Source organism: Ilyonectria robusta (assembly GCF_021365365.1).
Source record: "Ilyonectria robusta strain PMI_751 chromosome Unknown BGZ61scaffold_4, whole genome shotgun sequence".
Lineage (NCBI taxonomy): Eukaryota > Fungi > Ascomycota > Sordariomycetes > Hypocreales > Nectriaceae > Ilyonectria > Ilyonectria robusta.
This window is the reverse complement of record NW_025764438.1, coordinates 625,220-639,465: the sequence shown is the minus strand read 5'-3', so window position 1 is coordinate 639,465 and position 14,246 is coordinate 625,220. Positions and strand designations below refer to the sequence as shown.

Genomic DNA, 14,246 nt, shown 5'->3' with positions numbered 1-14,246 from the left:
TTTCCCTTATATTTCCCACCGTTTCTTTCGGGTTTGTCCAACTCAGCGAGGAGTTTGGCCACATTTTTTGCCAGTACGTTGGCGCACTTTTCTTACATCGGATGTGGAGTTGAGAATCAACAAGGAAGAAGGGTGTTAATTGCATCTAAGACCAGGGTGCTGCACCAGCATTTGTCAGTCACAGACCTGAATGGACTTGATACCAATGGTTTATCTACCTAGTAACTGATACGCGGTTGCTCCTGTGAGAATGTTGAAGAACTCCATGTCTCAAGCATGCCGCCCAGCAAGGGATTTTAGGGCAACAGTAACCAGGAAGTGACACCATCATGTTCTATCAAACATCATATCCATGTCAATCTCGGCGAGTTTCATCGTCAAATCATAAACAGCGAGCTACACCTTCATTTATTGGTTTCCTTGGTCCACTCAACCGTCGAGTATGATTCGGTCAACGTCCTAAGGCGTATAAAGGTTATTTTCGACGACAAAATTATCGCTTGCAGAAAGTCCCCGTGGCCTAATGGCTAAGGCGTCGGACTTCTATGTTTTCCAACTCCTGAACATGGACATGGAAACGTTGTCTCATCCGAAGATTGCGGGTTCGACCCCCGCCGGGGATTAAAGCGTCTATCCATATGAAATTGGACGTACGCTTTTTTTGCTCGACTTTTTGTCGAAATATTGAGGCAAATCCCACGACAAAAATCACTATGTGTAGTCGCGAAGCAGGGCCGTGTGCTTTTTACGGTGACTTAATTCAACTCCGCGAAATCTCACCACCCACTGTGTACACTAACTACGCAACAGTCGCCACACGGCTTTTCGGCGTGAGTGTTTTGTTGTCTCCTAATTGAAGCAGGAAGAGGAGTAGGCTGGTGGTGCTCCCTACCTACCTAGTCGGGACGACATGTAATAGGCAGGAGCGAGAGTATCGGCGTCTAGGTGTGGGATGGGACGATTTAGCCGACGGTTTCTGTGAAGACCTGGTTAGGCGCTTGGAAAACATGAATGGCACGAGGAATTGTATGTCCAGGGCCTTGAATGGGAGCATGTTGGTTCGGATACCTAGGTATGGATGAGTGGTGACTGTTGGTGACTTCCTGCTGGTGACTTCCTGCCCTGACCAACACACCCGCTTAGAAGCATCGACTTTAGCATTGGCGCCCGGATAATGCCGAAGAAGAACGATTAAGAGCAAGATGGGCAGATGCGGTCCGCGGAAGGATGACAGATGCGGATGGGGGCGGGAATGAGGAATTCGAGATTGGGGGCCGAACCGCCGGTGGTGAGAGTCTGGACCGGGCGTGATCAGGATGAACCCTGCCCTGGAAGCCCGCCCGGACGAACAGATTGGCGCCCGCGGGGCACACTTAGACTGGGCCCAATGGCGGGGCCGAGAGCCCTTGCACAGCGGCTGGAGATCGGCGGGACAGGGGGCTGTAGGGCCTGTGATTGGCGGATGGGCGCTGAGAGAGGTGAGCGCTGAAGGGAGCTGTAGGGAGCTGTAGGGAGCTTGGGGTGAGCTGGAGGGTGCCGAAGAGTGCCGTAGGGTGCTCCCGGCAGTAGTCCCTCTGCGTCCAGTGGCCAACAGCACGCCGCCTCACCGCGTAATGTGAAGAGCTGACAAGGGTGGTTGCATTGCGGCGACCGTCTCTCGCCCGTGAGTGGCCGGCCGGCGAGGCGGTGGCTGCAACCCAGGCCCTCAGCGCCCTGCCGTCACCCGCCCGCCCCCGCTGTGCGTCCGCTAAGGGCCCCCAACCCCCCTCCTCTTCAGTGGTTGCAGGGCCTGCAGCCAACCCGGCGACAGACACCGACTCGTGCGTGATAATGTGATGATGGGCCAGACGGACCGGGAGCCATGGCGGCCTCGACAACGACCGAGGCCTTTTCGGCTCGCGCCAGTTGCGCCTCGAAGCTGTTGTTTTCCGTCTTTGCAACCCGGCACTGGTGGTATGTTGTTTGACGCAAAATCACCCCAGACGTAGCGCCGTCTTGGCCCGTCGACGGCGTTGTTAGGCGGTTTTTTTGCAGTGTGCGTGTGCGTATGCGTGTAGTAGTGTGCGTGCTGTATGAACCACCTCCGTCCCCCAGACCAACCTGGTTCCCTCTGCATCACATCACATCACCAACCAACCTGCATTTTAGACCTGCACCCATCACACGAGTTCCCAGCTGCCCGGCGACAAACACCGTCCGGCCCTCGAGCTCTTATATCGTCGCCACCACCCGTCTCGGCCCCCATCTTGATCTGATACCGCCGTGACCCATACATCGTACATACACTTTTGCGCCGCCAGAACGTCGAAATAGCCTACAGTACCCGCCCCCGCGGTTATGTAGCACGGTTTCACAGGTCGGATCTGCAACCGCCCAGTTCAAACCAGCACCCACCCAGAGAGCTCACAGGGACAGTTCCCGCCCTCTCTCCCGCCGACCCAGCCCTCGAGGCATTGATTGCCTCTCGTCCGCTTCCTCCGGATACGCGGAAATGCGCATTATAACAAACTTCGCTGCCGCCGGCCTGGCCATTCCCCTTGCCGAGGCCATCCTGGTCGCCCCCAACTCGCCGTGCTCTACCAACTGCGGTAACGTGCTCAGCTCGACGAGCGCCGACGACATCGTCTGCTCGCAGAACAGCTACAGCAGCGGCGCCGGCCAGGTCTTTGACGGCTGTGTGTCCTGCGAGATTGCCAGCGACTACTCCAACAATGGCGAGACCGACCAACAGTGGGCGCTCTGTAAGTCTGCCTTTGCCGGCCCATCCACGTCTTGCTGGCGGGGGTTGCGATGCTAACCGCCGTGTCTGAAGATAACTTGAGATACGCAACGTCCTACTGTCTATTTGGAAACCCAAACAATACTGATGTCATTACCACGCCTTGTATCACATCGTACGTCCCACAACTTTTTTAACCTCGAGTCTTTATGCATTATGCACTTGTACTTACTCCTCGCAGCAAGGCATGTGGCAACTTCAAGAACGCCATTGAGTTCAAAAACTTGTCATCCAACGTTGACAGTTACGACTACTGCACTTTGTGGCCAGTCACCGACACTGCAGACTTTAATGGTTGTGTTCAGTGTTTGCAAGCTGGCAGCCAAGAATACTTGGCGAACTGTTCGTCTCCATTATAATTCACAAGTTTTGCTTCCCTCATACTAACCTGCTCTTAGTCGTGACCGCTCTCCAAGCCGGATGCGAACAGCAACCTGTTGTCGGCGTCACCATCGGACTCGATGGATCCGTATTTTCCACAGTACCCGTCAACATCACCGAGCCGTCGGCGGTGGCCACTGCCAACCCCGCTTGGTTTGACGATGGTCCGATCTCCTTGGGTGCCAAGGTTGGCATCGCCATCGGAGGGCTCGTCTTCATCCTAACCGTCCTCGGATGCGGCATCGTGTGGAACGGCAAGAGGCGCAGAAGAGCATTCCTCCGCCAACTCGAGACCAAGCATAGCAACGAGGGCTGGCCCTCGCCGCACCAGAGAGAGATGCACGAGGCGCACGAGACGCACGAGACGCACGCGACACCCCTCAGCCAGCGACCTCTTCGCGGTTGGGACGACTCTCCCATGAGCGCCACCACCACCGAGAAGACGTACCCGCGATACTTCTCGCCCTACTCGTCGCAATACAACAGCCCCGTGAGCGCGCAGGACGGCGGCCCCAGCATGCAATGGCCAGGCGCCACGCACGCTTCCCACTCGCCCTCGGCCGGCTTTGCGCTCAGCGCCGAGCTTAGCAACCGATGGGACCCCAACCACGCCGACGCATATCGAAGGCAGGGAAGCGCCGAAACTTATGAGATGCAGGATGTCGACGGCTCCGGCGGCGCGAGCTTCAAAGATAGGATGCAAGCCCGGCACGCGATGCAGCAGGAGCCTCCGGTGCTGGCACACCCTGGCTATGGGAGGAGCGAGAACAGCCCGCCGAGGCGGTACCCCGTGGCGGAGGATGATCCAAAAGTTGGGTCTGCGGCTTGATATCGCAATTGCTCTTTTTGTTTGGCTGTCATTTTGATCTTGTGCTTTTTTTGCCTGGTGGAGTGGGAGCTACCTGATGAATCCTCGCGATCCTGGGGCTTTGTCGAGCGTGGTGTCTGGAGTCCGATGAATGTAATACGATTTACAATCTACTATTTACCATTAATATTCAAGAATTTTCATTGCACGTATTATATCAAGAATAAAACCAGCAATATTGTTGATACGATTGTTGGTGTTTTTTTTTATTACTGTTGAGCTTCTAGTCCCCCCTCTGGGTATGTGTGTACTAGGGCACCGTACCTCTTGATAAAACCAGCAAACCTGGCGTAATAAGATGGGAGAAAGGTACAGTCCGCAACGGTCAATTACGTATGTTTACAACATCGGCACAATATGTTATCAGAGCCTATCTATCTCAGCTTCTTAGCAAATGATATAAAGAAAGAAATACTAGTTTACATGGTATTTAGAGTAGTATGCCTGTACGTTCCTTTATATGCGTCTGCCGCCAGACTTGATGGGGCCCCCGATTCCTTCCTTACCCAACAACTAACCCCAGTGTCTACGAAGATGAAACGTGACTACAAAGGACAGAGAATATTCGATAACATTACCCAACTTTCACAAGATCTCAAATGATTCCACGTAAGTTTATATTTCTAGGCAGTACCGTCTCAAGAACGCTACATTCCTGTCTTCAGTGTCTCGATCCTGTATATCGGACATAGGATAGAGGGGCATTGGAAAACCCTCCTTCTGTCTCGCCCTGGAGACAACTCCTCGGCTTAGTGACCTCCTCGCAGATCCGAATCCCGGCTCCGCGCTTATTAAAAAAAAAAGCGTTAGTATTTTATTGATTTGGCGATTGTACCGATTAAAGCCTTTATGAGATACTCAGTAGCTAATCTGGATCCTAGCCCCACAGTATCGAGAATAAGTGCAACTATCTCCTTACTCTTTATCAGTTTCCAACTGCAGCTTTGAGAACATGTTCAGCAATGTAAATTCCACCCCTGGATTTATTATAAAAAAATTTATACCTTCTCACCCTCAGTGATTTTTTTAGCCGCGGCCTTAAGAGCCTTTTCAGGAATGATTCCAGCTCCAAGCTTATCGAAATCACATCGCCCTTATCTCTCAGTAGTGCTTACTTGCGGACCCAGGTTATTCCGCAGCGCAGGCTCTCTCTTCATTCTACTTCTGAGTTCGAGTAAAAGCGAATTGCATTCCCTCGCCTTTTAATGACTTCTTTTTCTTAGGAGCTAAAAGCGCTATCAAAGATTCTCGTTTTAGTTTGTGTTTCCTCATCACTTTGTGTAACAACGCACACACCTAGGCAACAGTCGGTGTGTTCGACGCGCCGTCTACTCCAACATCGCGAATCTCTCAACAATTACTCTAACAAATCATCATGGCGACACCCAAGATCCTTATGGCCATGGTCTCCGAACTGGGCCATGCAAATGTATTCATCGCCACGGCCCAGGCGCTCTTAGAGCAGGCCCCCAATACCGAACTGCACATTGCATCGTTCGCTCGTCTCAAACCGGCCATTGATGAAGCCTTCGCCGACATCAAAGGCGCCAACGTCACCTTCCACGCTCTTCCCGGACCCGTCATCACCGAGTGTATCAACCGTGATCCCAACCCAAATAATCGCATGTTGTCTACCGCTCTGCTCAAGCCCGGTTTCCGGAACACTCCCGCCGCGTCACGATTCTTCCTCACGCGCCTATTTCTGGCCTGGACTCCCGAGGAGTACGTCGCCATCTTCAATGAGACCAATGCACTCCTCGACTCTCTATCGCCAAACGTCTTCATAGTTGACGGTTTGCTCTCTCCAGCCTTAACGGCGGGCAAGCACCGACGCACTCAGATAGACACCAAAGGCGAGGTCCCTACACCCTTTAAACTGGTCCTGCTTTCACCCAACTCCATCAAGGACCTCGCATCCCATCTTGAGCCACCCCAAAATCTCATCGCCAAGTGGCCCATCACCGGCGCGGCCATGCTCATGCCCATCCCGTGGTACCTCATCCCACTGAACTTTTACTTCTTGCTCCGCCTGATCTTCACCCTCGTCACGGACAAGCATATGCCCGCCAAGATAGCCGCTATCCGTACTCTTACGGGTCTCCCAGAGCTAGACGTTTCCACCTTTGCGAGCATTGTTCAGGACGGACTGAAGGGCATCGATCATGTCCTCCTTTCTTCGCGGCTTGAGGTGGATTTCCCGTCGCTCGACCTCGCCAATGCGCCGCGGGCGTACATGGACAAACTCATCGGCTGCGGGCCAATCCTGCGAGCCGCACCGCCTCTTACTGAGAGCGATCCCCTGCTTGCAAAGTGGATGAAGGATGGGCCCGTGGTGACGATCAATCTGGGTACAGTTTGCCAGGTCTCCGAGGATGAGGCTGTGGAGATGGCGAGGGCATTGAGAATGATGCTGGACGAGGCCGCGAGGCGAGGTGGCAACTCGACGGGGATGCGCATCCTGTGGAAGTTGAAGAAGGACCCTGCTCGAGGTCCCGAGTATCACACAGGCCCAGGATCAGCTACATTCGACATTCTCGGGAAGGAAATCGAGGCTGATCGTGTCCGCATTGTCGATTGGATCGTGGCAGAACCGAATTCCATCCTCAACACTGGAGATGCGATCTGCTCAGTGACACATGGTGGCGCTAGCTCGTTCTACGATGGCTTGACGTAAGTTACTCCTGTGATGGCAAGGTTATAAAAGAATCGCGGGCACTAATTACGTACAGGGCTGGTGTACCGCAGGTTGTCCTCCCCGTTTGGGCCGATACCTTCGACTTCGCAAACCGAGCCGAGTTGCTCGGGATCGGTCGTTGGGGAAATGTGAACAACTGTCCACGGTGGAGTGCCTCCGAACTTGCCCCAATCTTGATTGACGTCGTCTTCGACCGGAATGCAGAGTTTGCGGCCAAATCCCGAGTGTTGGCAGAGGTGTGTCGGCAGGAGGGTGGTGGTAGGAATGTCGCTGCGAAGAAGATCCTTGGCATGATTGGTGAATCGCAGAAGGCATAGACTCATAGATCACTTCATAGACCAGGAATTAACAATCCATAGAAAGACCAACTAGGCATAAGTAATGACGAAGCCCTATGAGAGGCCATGGCAATTTTTACCTCGTTGAACTGTGATTCTGGCTCCCGGTGCTCTTGGAGCAAGAATTCCCTTACTGTTTGATGAGGAAGGTAGACTTTGCCATCTATAATCGAGACGAAGGTGCCAAAAATGCTTCGGATGGTGTCATCTACCGTCGTGGGAAGGGTTGTGGCTGCTGAGAGTAGGGCGGTCTCTGAGGTGCTAACACAGTTTTCGGGGACATCCAAGATGAGGTATACCCAGAGATAAGTGCGGTTTGGATTCCGTCACAGCTGAGATCCCAACTTTTCTTGCGCTTCTGGCTTGAGAGGGTAGATCGTCTCCAAGGTCATACATTCTCTCATCGATCACCATGTCGATTTCTTTCTCTACCTCCTTGACCTTTCCTTCATCCTCTCCGTGTAAATGAATGATAATTACTCTTCTTTGGAAGCGTTTGAAATGCCGCCCAATGGTTTCATGTGGTGGACTCGTCACCAGAAACTTCAAGCTCCGTCCTGTATGGTCGCTTCTGCAGTAGTCAGTCAAGATTTGGATCAGTTGCCCTCGTTCAATTTCCTCGCACTCGCTCAAAGCGTCCAAAATACAGATGATTTCCTTATTGGCAAGGCTCCCAACTTCGACGACGATATCCCACAGACCGTGAGAAGATTCAAGAAGCCTCTCTCCATCTTTCTTGAACCTTTCAAGGATACCTTCTGATAGAAGAGTCCGGTCCTCGTCGAAAACTTGTCGTAACAGGCAGCACACAGTGATTTTCGCGCTCCTCTGGCTCTTGAACCCGTCTTTGAAGAAGCAACTAGTTGTTGAATGTGATTGTTTTCCACACCCAGGAGCAGTTACTAAGAGTAGACTAGAGTCTTTTCTCTCCAGCCAAGCCCGGAAGGGACAGTAATTGGTGAACCATTCACAGTTGCCTTTCACGTGTCGCCGGCTCCTCTTTTTGGCCTCTACATATGTACATTTGTAGAGACTGTCGAGGACCAGCATATCCCTCTTCTTATTATCTTCAAGAGAGTCCGTACTATGTTCTCGGCATTGCATGATGATTCTATTGTCTAGTCATTGAACTATGGTTAACGTACGTTACACAACAACCCTAAGGCGCTATTGAGCAACGGTCCACCACCCGCCTCCCACCAACAGCTTCAAGACTCCTTACCAATGTTGACAGTGGCACTAGTACCAGTGATGTTATATGTCCCCGAGTAGTAAGAATTGGTGCCACCTTGCGCAAAGTACTGCTGGGCGCTGGCATTCGAGGCGACGTGCTGTTCGGCATTGATGACGCCCATGTTGTCGAATTCAGAGTCTTCTAAAGATGGTTCCACCTCCGAGAGATCCTTGATGGCCCTTTTCAAATCCTCCATGTCTTGTGATTTCGAAAGATTAAATATCTCGTTCCAGCCCAACTTTTGCACGCCGCTCATAATCTCATTCATCAGACTTTCGACCCGATTTGCCTTGGTACGTCGTAGAGCAGTGCAGTACCAAGTACGCATTTTCGTCCAGTTTTTTTCGGCCTGATCCTTCCTGCACCTCTCTTCAAGCTCTCCGAAGATTCGTTTGAGTGTAGTGGCAGACTTGTCGCACGGTTGAAGTATGGCAAGGACGGACTCGCGTTCGTCCTCCGGGATCAAGACTTCAGAATCCTCGAGCTTATCGCGAACGTCCTGGAGGATTTTTCGGACCAGAGGCAGGTTCTTTTTGACTTCGCTAAAGGCCTTTGGGAGGTCTTTGATGTTGTCCAGGGTCTTGTAGGTGCCCTTGAGGACTCCAATGACGGCGATGACGGATGCAACGATACTGAGGGGATCCATGTTGATAGAAGTGGTAGAACCTAAGATACTAGCAGAGAATGATTGAAGTAGTAGAAGGTGAATTGCGTGGAAAGACGGTTCGCGAGCGGAAAGACCCTGCTTTTCTAGGGGACCAAGAGTCCGGTCTAGTTCATCCGTGGCGCTGATGTTTCATTTGCCTTACTGCCTCGTGCCATTAGGCGCATGTCTGTCTCAGTACACTGCAGGTTCTATTGGCTGTTGGCTGCAAGTCGGCTGAAAGTAGTTGAAAAGTAGCTAGAATATAGCTAAAAGGGCGGGCTGTGTCAAGCCAACCCGGTGCGCGGATAATGGGTGTGTCCTCAATGAGGCTTGGGGCTGAGGTGGGAATCTGTGTTTGGGCGCTCTCTCTCTACCCCTCACTCTGGACGTGCGTAACTGTTGAAAATGATTGTAGGATTCATTGGGGTTGCTGCAATCCACTCGCGATATGGCTGGCCAATGTCGTAAAAGAATGCGTACGTGGGATCCGAATTTGATTGCTTGCGAATGGTCCACTGCCAACGAGGTCACATCCAAAATTACCTTGTATGAGGTGGGGTTTTCTCCGATATCGATCCATTACTGGGCTCATCATGCCCGCATGACAGAAGCTAGATTTGAGGTGAAGGACTGGCATACTGAGTTCTTCTAGATAGCTGAGGGGACGAGATCAAGATTGAGAAGGTCATTGCACCTGCGGCAGGAAATGTCTGGAATGGCAATATGGCTTTGGATCTGCTTCGCGCTCGCAGACCGGAGGACTCTCATGCCAGTCAAAGGTACTCGAAGCTGCAGCCAAATCCTTCGATGTGGATGGAGTTCGTCGCTCGATAAAGCTCAACGTACTGCGACATATAACTCGCGACTCAATGTACAAGGAACTTGGCTTTATCTTTTATCCCAGGAGTATGAAGAGATTGTGCAGGAATTGGCGATAGACGGAGTTCGAGAGGTTACTTTGGTCAGTAGTCAGTAGCCAGTAAATACTGCGGCTACGAAATATGTGTCTTGGTGACGATGCACCACAGTAGGCTAGCAAGAACAAGAACCTAGTCGATCCCAAGGAGCCACTGAAAGCTGTAGCATGTATCACGACGACTGGGAACATAACCCACGGCCTGAATTTCTTAGCAATAGGCGGTCATCCACAGTGTACGATTCCTCGGGTTTCACTAGCCCGCGTGAGATCTTTGAGGCCCTGCTATCATTCAGATCTCGGTAAAAGGTATTGATCAACTATTACAGAGTGAAGTTCCTGTTGTACACTTTGTCCTCGTAAGTTGGATCCAATGTTTTCACAATTGTCACCTCCTCCGGATTCAGCTTCCTTCGGTCCTCTGGGTTTGACATTGTTAGAGGCTAAAACAATTTGCGACATAATTCAACAACCCCACTCAGTTCAATACCTAAAGCAACCCAGCAAGGAAGCCATCTTGAAATGGCTCCAACACTGCACTATAGCTCAGTTTGCATGTCATGGATGTTCTGGTATTTTTAATCCTTCAAGTAGCTTTGAACGCTTCAAGTGTCTTTCAAATCAGCGCTCGAGACGTTCAAATGTAAAGGATATCATGGATGCCAATTCGGAACGGGCCTGGCTGCCACATTTCATTATTGGGGGGGGGAGATCGGATACAACTACAGTTTTCATTCACAGACCGATATCTAGCCCGAGGGTAGCATCTGCATGTGGTTCATTTAATTGTTCGGCTTATTCTCCCAGTAATATGAGGTATGGAAAGAGGTGGTTTATTCTAGCGACAAATATGCTCCGTCTAGATATAGTCTAACAGTTTCGGGATGGGATTTGCATCAAGGTTGCCCAAGGTTTTAGGGCCGCGGAGGCGAGTTAGTAGTTCCTTGTTATGAAGTCCACCCCACGTCTATAAAGTCGCCTGTGTGGAATACTCAGAGATCCGTCACCATTCGGCCTGTAGAAAATATACCAAAGTTCCCCTTAAAACCAAGTCCTTTATTCAATACCGGTATATCAGTACTAGTGTTGCTGATTGATATTGTGTTCGAATAACTGTGGTTTTAGACACCTCTAGGGTAGGCTGCATGACTGGGTTACTTCGGTCGCTGGCGAGAAATCTCGTCAAGTGGATTCCGGACTAGCGGTGGAGCCCTTTTGTCAAAGCGAGGCTGGATCGGATCTAGCTGTGGCTGGTAAGTGTGGCACACGTGGGCTCCTTCCCAAACTAGGTTTAGCGCTCAATTGGCGCCACAGAGGCTCGCAGCTTTCCGCCTTCTACAATTGCCCCCACACATGGCAAGAAAAAAATTTGGAAGCTGCCAACCACCAAACCGGGCAGACACCGAGGAAATCACGAACCGCCTCCGTTCCTTCCCTCGTCAGAAGCACCTACTGTTTTGGCCCGGTACATTATCAGACACCCGCAAAGGACTAATCAGACGACAGCGTGAAGACGCCCAGCCGCACCTGCCCAAGATGTCCAAGGAACTTGTGAAGAAGGGGTCGGAGGACGAGTACACCATCAAGCCCCAGGCCGTGACACCTGCCATTGACACGAGCGCGTGGCCGCTGCTCCTCAAGAACTACGAAAAGCGTGAGTGGCAATTGTTACTGAAGCAAAGACTTGGAGACTGAGAGACTGACTTGGCGGCCGCAGTCCTGGTTCGAACCGGACACTTTACTCCCATCCCCAACGGATGCTCGCCTCTGAAGCGCGACCTCAAGTCGTACATCAGCTCCGGCGTCATCAACCTCGACAAGCCCTCCAACCCGTCCTCCCACGAGGTCGTCGCCTGGGTCAAGCGCATTCTTCGGTACGTCAATTCTCTCTTGTGGCCTTGTCCCGCCGCAATCGCGTCCGCGTCTGCTTCAGCCGCTGCCTCTGTCCGTGTCCGCTTTTTGCTAACTTTTTTCCCCTCCCTCCAGATGCGAGAAGACCGGCCACAGCGGAACCCTCGACCCCAAGGTTACAGGATGTCTGATTGTCTGCGTTGACCGCGCCACTCGTCTGGTCAAGTCTCAACAAGGTGCCGGAAAGGAGTACGTCGCCGTCATCCGCCTGCACGACAAGCTGCCCGGCGGCCAGGCCCAGTTTGCCCGTGCCCTCGAGACCCTCACCGGTGCGCTCTTCCAGCGTCCCCCGTTGATCTCGGCCGTCAAGCGCCAGCTCCGTATCCGATCCATCTACGAGAGCAAGCTCATCGAGTTTGACAATGACCGTCACCTCGGTGTCTTCTGGGTCAGCTGCGAGGCTGGTACCTACATCCGAACCCTCTGCGTCCACCTTGGTCTCCTCCTCGGTGTCGGCGGCCACATGCAGGAGCTTCGCCGAGTGCGCAGTGGTGCTATGGACGAGAACAAGGGCCTCGTCACCCTTCACGACGTCCTCGACGCCCAGTGGCAGATGGACAACACCCGCGACGAGTCCTACCTCCGCCGTGTCATCTCTCCCCTCGAAACTCTCCTGACCTCGTACAAGCGAATCGTTGTGAAAGACAGCGCCGTCAACGCCGTCTGCTACGGTGCCAAGCTCATGCTTCCCGGTCTCCTCCGATACGGTACGTTTTATTGTTCAAGTCTATTTAGCCATTGTAGGAAGCAGCGCTAACTCACGTCCAACAGAGGCTGCCATTGAGCACCACGAGGAGGTTGTCCTGATGACCACCAAGGGTGAGGCCATTGCTCTGGGTATTGCCCAGATGTCCACCGTCGAGATGTCGACCTGCGACCACGGCGTTGTCGCCAAGGTCAAGCGCTGCATCATGGAGCGCGACCTGTACCCTCGCCGCTGGGGTCTCGGCCCTGTCGCCCAGGAGAAGAAGAAGCTCAAGGCCGACGGCAAGCTGGACAAGTACGGCCGCGCCAACGATGCCACTCCCGCCAAGTGGAGCACCGAGTACAAGGACTTCAGCGCGCCCGACGCCTCTGCTGCGGCCGCTGCTGCTGCTCCCGCCACCCCCGCGAAGGCTTCCGAGGACACCAAGATGGAGGGAGCTGATGCTTCTTCGCCCCCTCCTACAGAGGACAAGAAGCGCAAGAAGCATGAGGGTGAGACTGCCGAGGAAAAGGCTGAGCGGAAGCGTCGGAAGGCGGAGAAGAAGGCAGCCAAGGCCGCCAAGAAGGGCAAGAAGGGGGAGGACAGCGATGAGAGCGATTGAGGGATTCCAACCCTTGATGGTTCTCGGCTTTGTTGATATGGGGCGGTGTACGTGCTGTACCATACTCTCCCTGGTTTTTCCTGTTCTGGTTTTTATTCCGCTTTGACTGTCAGTTTTTGGGGAACATTTTTGGCGTTTGGTTCGAAAATCCCGGTAGGAGTAGATGAAGGCTCTCAATGCAAAAGGACGATAAGAAAAGCAAGCAAGGCAATCCATGCAAACGGCGCAAAGCTCATCCCGAGCTGCCAAGTGAATGAATGATGGACATGGAGGCAGAGAGACCCAAAAAAAAAAAAAAGGATTTACCGAATCCGATGGTACGTGCTTGGGTGTCTGTTGGCATTGCGACCGGAAGTGCCGTACGGGTTTGTGTCCACTTTGGATGGATCTCTGCAAAGGTGCGTAGTCATTGTCGTTGTCTTGTCTTGTGCAACCAACGAGAGGCGAAAAATAGAAGGCGGAAGTGACAGGACAAGGGTGGGATTGGAGATGTCATGGTCATGGTGTCATGGTGTCATGGCTCACGGTCCATGGAAGAAAGACCAAGACAGTGAGTGAGTGGACGGACGTATCTTGTTTTTCTCATGGGAGAGTCGTAGGGGGTTCTACGGCAATCTGAGCCGTCTAAGGTTGGTCCATGGGTGCGAATCAATGCGTGTAATTGCCTAATTATGCCAGCCAGAGATGAGTTTGAATGAGGCCAAGTTGAATGAGGCCAAGGCCAAATGCCGGTGAGGTCGAGCTTTCGCCCCATCATGGTGAAACACGGCGCCATGTGGGCAATGCATGCGTTGGCATCGGAACGAGACGAGACGACAGCAGCTGAGTGAGGGTGAGAGTGACTGCGACAGTGAGGCTTAGTAGAGTCGTCTTATGTCTTATCTTGGCAGAGTCTGTCTGCCTGTTCTTGCGCCGAAAGGAAGAGGCTTGCGGTGGCTGCTGTCGGTCATACGTGCGTGCAGTTTGACACTGCCGGGATCCTCTGTGCGGGATCCTATTTGCGCGACCGCCAACCAGGGCTCTGGAAGTTGAGGATTTCGTGCAGGGTTTTTTTTTCCCCCAAGGACGCGCCAGGAACTGAAACGGAACGAGGTGACGCGACACGACAGCGAGCGAGTGAGAGTGAGTGAGTGAGTGAGTGAGTGTGCTACGCGGAGGCGCGAATCAGGCC

The 14,246-nt window shown here is 52.7% G+C and overlaps 4 protein-coding genes and 1 non-coding gene across 5 annotated transcripts; 4 read left to right on the top strand and 1 right to left on the bottom strand.

Moving 5' to 3' along the window:
- Positions 1-509: 509 nt before the first annotated feature.
- On the top strand, positions 510-623 carry BGZ61DRAFT_t71. The gene has a single exon. It is a non-coding gene; the product is annotated as a tRNA-Arg (tRNA).
- Positions 624-2,491: 1,868 nt separating this feature from the next.
- BGZ61DRAFT_345011 (uncharacterized protein) lies at positions 2,492-3,989 on the top strand (the record flags this gene model as incomplete). Its single annotated transcript, XM_046239754.1, has 4 exons — positions 2,492-2,741; positions 2,813-2,894; positions 2,961-3,121; positions 3,178-3,989. The coding sequence occupies 4 exons, from the start codon at positions 2,492-2,494 to the stop codon at positions 3,987-3,989; spliced, it is 1,305 nt and encodes a 434-aa protein (XP_046108248.1).
- Positions 3,990-5,192: 1,203 nt separating this feature from the next.
- Positions 5,193-7,134, top strand: BGZ61DRAFT_160072 (uncharacterized protein). Its single transcript, XM_046237455.1, has 2 exons — positions 5,193-6,698; positions 6,758-7,134. Exons 1-2 carry the CDS (start codon positions 5,404-5,406, stop codon positions 7,038-7,040), a joined length of 1,578 nt encoding a protein of 525 aa, XP_046108247.1. The 5' UTR covers positions 5,193-5,403; the 3' UTR covers positions 7,041-7,134.
- A 1,018-nt stretch (positions 7,135-8,152) lies between these two features.
- Positions 8,153-9,356, bottom strand: BGZ61DRAFT_444614 (uncharacterized protein). The gene has a single exon (XM_046244983.1). It carries the CDS (start codon positions 8,939-8,941, stop codon positions 8,270-8,272), a length of 672 nt encoding a protein of 223 aa, XP_046108246.1. The 5' UTR covers positions 8,942-9,356; the 3' UTR covers positions 8,153-8,269.
- A 2,037-nt stretch (positions 9,357-11,393) lies between these two features.
- Positions 11,394-13,075, top strand: BGZ61DRAFT_474139 (pseudouridine synthase; the record flags this gene model as incomplete). Its single annotated transcript, XM_046248546.1, has 4 exons — positions 11,394-11,511; positions 11,575-11,731; positions 11,844-12,475; positions 12,540-13,075. The coding sequence occupies 4 exons, from the start codon at positions 11,394-11,396 to the stop codon at positions 13,073-13,075; spliced, it is 1,443 nt and encodes a 480-aa protein (XP_046108245.1).
- Positions 13,076-14,246: the final 1,171 nt, after the last annotated feature.

Bases quoted from the DNA above. Each gene is read 5' to 3' on its own strand.
- BGZ61DRAFT_160072 (XM_046237455.1), top strand. From the start codon at position 5,404: ATGGCGACACCCAAGATCCTTATGGCCATGGTCTCCGAACTGGGCCAT. The intron at 6,699-6,757 runs GTAAGTTACTCC...AATTACGTACAG, and splicing joins TCGTTCTACGATGGCTTGAC to GGCTGGTGTACCGCAGGTTG.
- BGZ61DRAFT_444614 (XM_046244983.1), bottom strand. From the start codon at position 8,941: ATGGATCCCCTCAGTATCGTTGCATCCGTCATCGCCGTCATTGGAGTC.